Here is a 10,591-nt window from a genome sequence, read left to right as displayed (position 1 = left end):
AATAAAAACACCGAAGAAATTAACAATATATTGGATAGCTGATATATGAAGCGTACAATTTGGGGCTTAGATGGAAAAGAAATTATGAAGCAAGTCATGATTGTAATGCAAACGCTGCACGCAATTTCCTTGATGTGGAAATTAAGGTGCTGCATTTTAATTTGTATGGTATTGAGAAAAGCAATAACAAGAGACAAAAATGAATTAAGCGCCTCAAGCACGTAATGGGAACGAAGGACTTGGTGATTACGCTGGTAATTTTCTTATTTAAAGGAGACCAAATGAATTGTGTTACAGAATATGATTATGATGAGGATAATGAAGAGTACTGTTGGCGTCTGTTTCTTGTTTTTCCTTTTATTGGAAGCCATTCGCTGTGAAGGCTGTTGGAAGGAAGAGAGAGATGCTCTTTTCGGCCTTGATTCCCGCTTAGAGGATCATTACTTCCCCTGGAACGGCCCAGATTGTTGTCAATGGGAAGGAGTCATGTGCAACTCCTCCACTGGGAGAGTGGCCCAACTCAGTTTGCGGTTCAGATGGGCAAACAAACTATATATTAATTACTCGGATTTTGTTGTCTTCAAAGATTTGAAGAACCTCGACTTGTCATTCAATGGCATATCCGGTTGTGCAGGGACTGAAGGTCAATTAATCTCTCATACAAATTCTCAGTCTTGATATATATAAATATGATTCTCGTACAAATTATATGCCATACTCATTATTTCAACTTTGTTTTACATACTTTGCATGCAGCGCCGCTCCAAAATCTGGAAGTCCTTGACTTGAGCAGCAACGATTTGGATAATGCTGCCATTCTATCTTGTTTGGATGGCCTTTCATCTCTTAAGTCTCTGTATTTAAGAGATAGTAGGTTCAATGCATCCTCATTTCACGGTGAGGCTACCTATATTTGTCTTTTTTATTTTAAAGAAATGACAATATAAAATAATATTTCTGATTATTATGATCATGAAGCCTCTTCTAATTTTTGGTACTATTTTCCCTCAATTTGTTGGCTTCTTCCACGTACAACACATGTACTATGTAAGTTTTTGAAACTCTGTCATCAAAGTTGCGTAATCTGAAGGTCCTTGACATAAGTTTTAACCCTTTGACAAATGACATCCTGTCATCCCTCGGGGGATTCACATCTTTGAAGGAACTACATCTGGCTGGTATTGATTTGGACTCAGATCTTCATATTCAAGGTAGGATCATTTGTCCATTTCATTATTAATTAATAAAGCTAAGGCATGCTGTTTTAATCGAGGAATTAGTCCATTGCTTCAGGTTAAGTATGTATACCTGAAATGTAACACTATATATTCAATTCCTTGCAGGTTTATGTTCATCATTGAGGAATCTTGAGATCCTTGACTTATCCAGGAACAATTTCAATAATACTGATATTACTTCTGTCCATAGTGGACTTTCATCTCTCAAGTCTTTAGATTTATCAAATTGTCAATTGATTTCAAGATCAATTTTTAGTAAGTCAAATATATTTTATATTAGAAATTTTCATGATTTGTTTCGGTTGAAAAATATATTTAACTGCTATAATTATGTATACTTATTTCTTTTACTTAATAATTTCATAAGATTTTTACTTTATTTCTTGATTCAATTCCTTGCAGGTTTATGTTCATCATTAAGGAATCTTGAGATCCTTGACTTGTCCGATAACAATTTCAATAATAGTGATATTATTTCTGTTCTTAGTGGACTTTCATCCCTCAAATCTTTAGATTTATCAAATTGTCAATTGACTTCAAGATCAATTTTTAGTACGTCAAATACATTTTATATTAGAAATTTTCATGATTTATTTCGGTTGAAAAATATATTTAACTGCTATAATTATGTATATTTAGATATATCAAGATTTACTTCATTGAAGATCCTCGACTTATCTCATAACTGGTTGGATGAGAGTATTCAGTGGCATCAAGGTTTGTTATCATCATTCCAAAATTATATTAAGATTAGACACTTATTTCTTTTACTTAATAATTACATAAGTTTTTTACTTTATTTCTTGATTTTGCTAAATATTATTTAATTTAATCTTTTTCTATGCATAATGATAATGAGAATAAGATGAAAACGATTAAAATAAATAACTTTTTTTTTTTATAAAATTAGGAATTAAAAAAAATCAAAGTTAAGACTAAATAACCGATGATATCCATATATTAGATACTACAGTTAATGAATTACTCAATATAAATATAGCTCCAAGATACCATGCTTTTCATTTATTACTTATAATAAAACAATGTTTGGCTAGAAGAAGTATCATCATCTTATAAAAAAAAATCCTCTAAAACTTCTACTTCTTTCTAACTTTTCTCTCTCTTTCTTTTAACTTTTTTCTTTGTATCTTTTTTCCTTTAATATATATATATATATATAGATATATATATATATATATATATATATATATAAAATCTTTATCATTTTATTAGAAAAAATTATTATATGTTATTGTTATAACATTGTATATTTTTATGTACTGTAATAAATATTTATGTACTATATCAAAACAATTATTGTATTATACAACAAGAAAATTAGGTTTTGTTTATAGAACACACATCACAATTTAAGGAAAAAAAATTACTGCTCAATTTTTTCTAACTTTTTTTCTCTTTACTTATCTTTTATTTTTTAAAAAATATTTCTCGCTCTTCTATTTTCTAAGAAACATAACTGCTATCTGGCCCAACTCCTTCTCACTTTTTCCCTCTCTCATTTTTTTTTCATTTCTTTTCCTTTTATTATTTTATTCTTACACATTTTTTTAATAACTACTCATTTATATATATTTTATATCCTTTATTTATAAAAATATATTCAATAATTTCAACTATCATGTATAATCATAAAAATAAAAAATATTATGGTTTTGTTGAAATTATATTTAAATAAATTTTTTAATATAAAAATATGTTATTATTATATTAATTAAACCACATATATTATAAAATTAATAATTTATAGACTATAATTATAATATATTTAAATGCTATTATTATTTAACATTTGAAAATTACAAGAAACTTTAAATTTAACAGAAGTTAAATCCGTTTAAATTTTAAACATCAATTTCTCGTATCATTTTATAAATTTTTAAATAAAATAAGAAATAATTGTGGTGATTATAATTAAATATATTTTCTATCTTTGATTTCTCCTACTATTTCTGTTTTTTAAAGTTTAAGTTGTTAACTATGTTTTCTAAAATTATATTTAATCTTTTTATGAGGACATTTTTTTATTGTAATGGGTTGACTTTATCTTGTAAATCATTGCATGTTTTATGGTTTATTCAATATAATGACATTTAAAATTAATTTTAAATTTTAAAATAGACAAAAAATATCCATAAATTTATTATTTTAATGTAATAGTCATTTTTGTTTTTTGGGGTACTTCTGATAAAATTAGAAGTAATAGTCACTCTTAGTGAAAAAAAATGGACAAGGGACATATATATATATAACCCCGAGAGATCGGGTGCATAAATTTTTTTACCTTTTGATAGAGATGCAGGGCGAAGATAAGAGTGAGGATGGAGATGAAAACGTAGGATGAGATATTTATCATCATGCTCTATTATGCATATTGATAATTATTACTTATAAAAACAGCTGAAACAATTATAAAAACCAAAACAATTAAAATGACTGAAACAAAATAACAATTGTTGTTCAAGGTAGTTTCTAATTTCTCTATATAAATTAATGCCCTTTATCTTAAACTAATTAAGCTTTGTATCATTTTCTCTTTTCTGCAGATTTTCATGGTTTAAGTAACCTAGAACATTTGATATTGGACAACAATTATTACCTGCAAAATGAGTTTTTAAAAAATATCGGGGAATTGACATCTTTAAAAGTTTTGTCTCTTCAACAATGTGATATAAATGGCACCCTTCCTCCCACGGGTAATTGCATGTATATTTGATTTTTACTCTTTTGTTATTCATCACATTTATTGTATACAAGTTTTTCTTAGTTTGGTCAATTATTATCGCCCTTTTTCATTATTTCACAAATAAGATGGATTTATTTATTTATTTGTCAAAATTTCATTTTTCAGATTGGTTTAAGCTAAAGAAGTTGGAGGAGTTAGATCTATCCGAAAACGAATTTGAGGGACCACTTCCCTCATCTTTTGTTAACATGACATCTCTTCGGAAGTTGGAAATTTCTTATAATCACTTTATAGGAAATTTTGATTCTAACCTTGCAAGCCTTACATCACTTGAATATTTTGGTTTCATAGGAAACCAATTTGAAATTCCTGTGTCTTTCACTCCATTTGCCAATCTTTCAAAGATCAAGTTCATCTATGGCCATGGAAACAAATTCTTATTGGACTCGCATCATAGTTTGCAAACATGGATTCCAAAATTTCAATTACAAGAGCTTTTTGTGTCTTCGACAACTGAGACTAAATCTCTTCCTCTCCCAAACTTTCTTCTTTACCAAAACAGTTTAACCAATATAGATTTGAGTGATTGGAAGTTGGAAGGAGAATTTCCTCTTTGGTTGTTGGAAAACAACACAAAAATGACCGAAGCTTTGTTTAGGAATTGCTCTTTCACCGGTACTTTTCAGCTACCAATGAGTCCTCTTCCTAACATACAAGCAATTGATGTGTCTGACAATACCATAAATGGCCAAATTCCTAGCAACAATATCAGTTCAGTTTATCCAAATTTGCAATATCTACACTTGTCTAGAAACAACATCCAAGGATCAATCCCTAGTGAGTTAGGCCAAATGAGCTTACTGTATTCATTAGATCTTTCTGGGAACCAATTGTCAGGAAAAATACCTGAGAGCATATTTGGAGATGGGCACCCACTCCAATTCTTGATACTTTCAAACAATATGTTTGAGGGACCTATTTTGACAATCCCTAATGGTTTGAAGACCTTGTTGTTGAACGATAATGGCTTTATTGGTAGACTCCCAAACAGCATTTTTCATGCATCCATCATTTCATTGGATGTAAGCAATAATCATTTGGTGGGAAAGATTCCAGGTCTAATAAAAAACTTGTCTGGGCTGGAAGAACTTTATTTGTCCAATAACCATTTTGAAGGATCCATTCCATTAGAGTTGGGAGAACTTGAACATCTAACTTATTTAGATCTCAGCCAAAATAATTTGACTGGTCATGTTCCATCATTTGCAAATTCTCCCGTGGAATTTATGCATTTGAGCAACAATCATTTAAGTGGATTGTCAAAAAGAATGTTGAATGAAAACTCTTCTTTAGTGATGTTAGACCTTAGCTACAATGAAATATCCAACAACATTCAAGGTTTGATACAGAACCTTAGTTATACAAGGTTGAATTTTCTCTTTTTGAAAGGTAATCACTTTATTGGAGATATACCAAAGCAGTTATGCCAATTGGCAGATTTAAGCATACTAGACCTTTCTCATAACAATTTTTCTGGTGCAATACCCAATTGTTTGGGTAAAATGCCTTTTGAGGTTGAGGACTCTCCCAGATTGTGGCGATATCTTCATGGTTGGCCAATGGGACGTTACCTGGTCCGTAATAAATATAGCAGATTTCAATTATTACCATATGTTCAAGAGAAAGCCAATTTCACTTCAAAGAAAAGAACATACACTTACATGGGGAGCATCCTTGCTTATATGTCAGGAATTGACTTATCCCACAACAAACTGAAAGGAAATATCCCATCTGAGCTTGGAAACTTGACAAAAATTCATACATTGAACTTATCCCACAATGATTTAACAGGGAAAATTCCAGCTACGTTCTCCCATTTGGTACAAACAGAGAGTTTGGATCTTTCTTTTAACATGTTGAACGGTCAAATTCCTCCTCAACTGACCACGTTAACCTCACTTGCAGTATTTAGTGTGGCACACAATAACTTATCAGGTCCAACACCTGAATTTAAAGGACAATTTTCCACATTTGATGAAAGCAGCTATGAGGGTAACCCGTTCCTTTGTGGACTTCCACTGCCAAAGAGTTGCAACCCTCCACCTACTGTTATCCCAAATGACTCTGACACTGATGGACACTATGATACTTTGGTGGATATGTATTTTTTTTTTGTGAGCTTTGTCGTGTCATACACATCAGCATTGTTGGTAACTGCAGCAGCTTTATACATCAATCCTTATTGGAGACGGGCATGGTTTTACTACATGGAATTGGCAAGCATGAATTGCTACTACTTTATCATGGATAATTGTAGCAAGGTTTTTAAAATTTGAAATGTGTAATATATTAAGTTGTATATCTAGAATGAGTTTCATGTTTGTTTGCTCTAAGTTTGATACAATATAATAAAGGTCACATATATGTCGTATGAAAGTAATATGAATTATAGGGCATTGGACATGTTCATCAATGTTTTTATATCACACTAGAAAGACCTTCTTTAGCAAGAAGTAGAGCTTTTCCTCTTGTCCATCGACTTGAAATCCTTTCACGTAATCTACATAAATATGCTATTTGGGATATGTGATAACCTTTCCCGGGAGATCACATTAACAAATATTAAACTTCTTATTAAATAGATTCAACTTGAAATTTTCAAACAGGTTAATTAATATGATTTCAATTCTGTAGTGGTTTTAAAAGATCTAATCCTAAAAACGTTAAACGATTTTAAACGTCAAATCTCAAAAAGATTAAAATATTGAATTATATATAGAGAGCGATTTTTTTTTTCATTTTAATAGTTTAAAATTTACAATAATTTGTATATTTAATCAAGGATGTGACAAACTAAATGTGAGGCGAACAAGTACACATATTTTATGGTGGTTGAAAGGCTTACAAGTTATAATGGAGAATGGCTGTGAGATTGATTACTTGGTATTGGGTGTGGCAGGCAATGTGGGTTCATGTCCACTCTAGGATGTTGTGATGAAATGATCCCTTTGTGCATTTTTTCATGCTACCATTGTGTGTTGTGCTCTCTCTCTTGATTACTTGGTATTGGTTGTGGCAGGCAATGTGGGTTCATGTTGACTCTAGCATGTTGTGATGAAATGATCCCTTTGTGCATTTTTTCATAGCTTGCCCCTCTTTTGAAGGTATGCGTTGTGTTTTAAATTTTCCGCTCAACCCTACTCTTTGAGCCACTTATGTCCACTGCAAAGAAATCTGGACACTCAAACATTCCAGTATTGGCGGGTCTCTGAAACCCTCCACATGAATTCCACTTTGTGGAATCATGATAGGGTTTTGGGGGACTTTCACCCATTCCCTTAAGAGGGGTCTGATGGATTGTTTGGCATATAGCCAATTTCTAAATTTTTTTGCTTATTATTGTATGTATATGGATATTCCAAACTCTCAGTAATCTCCTATGTTAGTTTTCTACTGCTCTTATATTCTTGTTTTGTTTAATGCCTTGACAACATTCGTTTAAATAAGTAAAACGAGACTTTGAAACTAGCTAAAATATTATTTAAAGAAGTATTATAACCTTTCATCTTTTATTTTCTGTTTGACAGGTCCTTGCCTTTAGGGACATAGATCCACAAGCTCCTACCCATATTCTAATCATTCCTAAAGTTAGGGATGCATGGTTAACTGGTCTGTCCAAGGTATTTGTTAATGACTTTTCTGCGTTGTAGGCATATTATGCTGTCTAAGATGTTCATTTGAAGATCATTTATATACATGTGCTCAGCATGCTCAATAACATTATTTATTAATTATTATATGAATTAAAATATATTTTTAAATTCATGTAAAAATTACATAACAATATAGGAAAGTTCACAATAGTGATAGATTTCCTTCAGTATGAGCATACTGGTAGTAAGAAAGGCTTAATTTTTCTGATGAAAAACATTGTGCAGCTTGTACACTCATTGTGGTTAGTCATACTACAACTACAACTACAATAATACAGCCCTCTGCTTCTTGGGTTGATCCACAAGTATCCAGGTCTTGTTCTTTCTCAAGGATTCCATTTCCTCACTCATTGCCTGAAGCCACAGCTGATTGTCTTCACTTTTAATTGCTTCCCTCCAGGTCTTTGGTTTTGTATTTTGAATCTCCTCAGCAACACTCAAGGCATAGCAGATAATATCAGCATGACCATACCTCTTTGGAGGCTTTATCACCCTTTTTTCTCTATCTCTAGTCAATTGATAATTGGACAAGTCATGTTGAGTAGCCAGCTCTTCATTATCTCCAGCTTCTCCTTGATCAGTGTGATCAATAGTATTTCCACTGTCATGATCTAAAATCTCAGAATGCTCCACCTCAAAATTGGTACTCTCACAACTTGATCTGTTATCCTTCTGTTCCTTACTTAGCATTGTCATTCTGTTCTCATCAAAGGTTATATCCCTGCTGATGATGCATCTTGTCTCACCAGGTTCCAATTTCCATAGCTTGTACCCCTTAACTCCTTCAGGATAGCCAATGAACACACACTTTATACCCCTTGCATCCAGCTTTCCTTGTTTAACATGAGCAAAAGCCAGTGATCCAAACACCTTTAATCCTGAATAATCAGGTGGTTCACCACTCCAAGCTTCCATTAGTGTCTTGAAACCTAAGGCTGATGATGGACATCTATTAATCAAATATGCTGTTGTGTTTGCAGCTTCTCCCCAAAAGGTCTTTGGCAGTCCTGCACTTAGAAGTTATGCACCTCACTCTTTCCAAAATGGTCTTATTCATTCTTTCTGCCAAACCATTCTGTTGTGGTGTGTGAGGGACTATTTTGTGCCTTTTGATGCCTATTTTCCTGCAAAACTCATTGAACTGCTCTGAAACGAACTGCAGGCCATTGTCAGTCCTTAAAACTTTTAATTTTGTACCAAGTTGATTTCCAACAAGAGTATGTCATTCTCTGAATTTTTGAAAAGCTTCTAACTTATTTTTCAAAACATACAACCATACTCTTCTTGAGAAATCATCTATGATGGTGAGAAAGTATGAGCTTCAACCATGAGTTTTCACTCTAGATGGTCCTCATAAATCTGAATGCACATACTCAAAAGGCCTAGATGAAACATGAATACCCGTGCCAAAGCTTATTCTATGTGATTTACCAAGCACACAATGATCACAAAATTCAAGTTTATCTAGTTTATCACCACCTAACAGATTTTGTTTCTCAAGTTCATGCAATCCTCTTTCACTAACATGACCTAATCTCAAATGCCAAAGTTTAGTTTTATCAATCAATGTATTACTAGCTACCGATGCATGTCCAACAATCGTGGAACCTTCAAGAATAAACAAGCCATTACTTTTATTCTTGTTACCCTTAGCTATGATTAAAGATCCATTTGAAATCTTAAGAACACCATTTAAAATTCTAGTTGAATATCCTAGATCATGAAACATGTTTATGGAAATAAGATTTCTTTTGAGTTCTGGAATGTACCTTACATTTTTCAGTAGATACTCTCTGTTATCAAACATCTTTAGTCTCACAGTTCCAATGCCTTGTACCTTGCAGGGGTAGTTGTCTCCTAGCAGTACAACTCTTGCTGGTTTTAGTTCTAGGGTCTCAAAATAGTCCTTTCTCGGGCTGCTGTGATATGAGCATCCAGAATCCATAATTCATTCTGTTTGTGTTTTGGTATTAGAAGCTACTAAAACACCTGCACTCTCATAACCTTCAGAGGCTTCAACTATGTCAGCAGAGTCCAAAGATCCTTTCTTGATCTTGTCCGGGCAGTCTTTCTTGAAATGACCAGTTTTGTGACAATTAAAGCATTTGAACTTTGTTTTCTAACCATTCTTTGAATCCCTTGACCTTGATCTGGACTTCTTTCCTCTTGTTCCCTTCTTTTCACTCCTTACCCTTGAAATGTTCAGGCTTTCACCATTATCCTCATATTTGGAGTCTTGCTGTTTTTGCATCTCCTTGGTCCTTATTGAGGTCTGGACTTCTTCTAGGGTAATGTCTTGATCTTTGCCATAAAGAACTGCATCCTTGAAATGTTCAAAGGTTTTTGGTAAGGAATTCAGAAGCAAAAAAGCTTTATCCTCCTCTTTAAGCTTTACTTCAATATTTTCCAAATCATCAAGAATCTTGTTGAAATAAGCCAATTGTTAAGTGGTTGTTCTTGACTCTGTCATCTTGAAGGCGTACAGTTGTTGCTTCAAGCATAGCCGATTTGCAAGGGACTTTGTCATATACAATGACTCCAGTTTCAACCACATTGAGGCTGCTGTCTTTTCTCTTGCAACTTCTCTTAAAGCTTTATCTCCAAGGCATAGAATGATTGCACTTCTGGCTCTATCAATCATCTCTGATTTCTCCTTTGAGCTTAGAGATTCAGACATCCTTTTTTCTCCTTTAAGAGCTTCTACACAGCCATGTTGAATCAAGATTGCTTCCATCTTGATTCTCCATAACCCGAAGTCATTTTCCCCTGAAAACTTCTCAATATTGTACTTTGTTGTTCCTATTTTTCTTGATCTTGATTCCCCACAGATGGCGCCACTTGTTGGTGGTTGTATAAGTTCTGTTTCTCTTAGAACCTGCACAAGATAAAAAAAAAAAAGAAAACACAGCAAACACGCACAGCAGAGCAAGAACCCA

At 32.8% G+C, this 10,591-nt stretch overlaps 1 protein-coding gene across 1 annotated transcript; it reads left to right on the top strand.

The window, feature by feature from the left end:
• The first annotated feature begins 279 nt into the window (after positions 1-279).
• On the top strand, positions 280-6,382 carry LOC100796797 (receptor-like protein 13). Its single transcript, XM_006583553.4, has 8 exons — positions 280-643; positions 757-897; positions 1,053-1,211; positions 1,344-1,493; positions 1,641-1,790; positions 1,878-1,955; positions 3,803-3,952; positions 4,108-6,382. The coding sequence occupies exons 1-8, from the start codon at positions 301-303 to the stop codon at positions 6,276-6,278; spliced, it is 3,342 nt and encodes a 1,113-aa protein (XP_006583616.1). The 5' UTR covers positions 280-300; the 3' UTR covers positions 6,279-6,382.
• Positions 6,383-10,591: the final 4,209 nt, after the last annotated feature.

This window comes from Glycine max, chromosome 7 (assembly GCF_000004515.6).
Source record: "Glycine max cultivar Williams 82 chromosome 7, Glycine_max_v4.0, whole genome shotgun sequence".
In the NCBI taxonomy this organism is placed as follows: Eukaryota; Viridiplantae; Streptophyta; class Magnoliopsida; order Fabales; family Fabaceae; genus Glycine; species Glycine max.
Note: the sequence above shows the minus strand (reverse complement) of the source record. Positions and strands in the feature narration are given on the sequence as shown.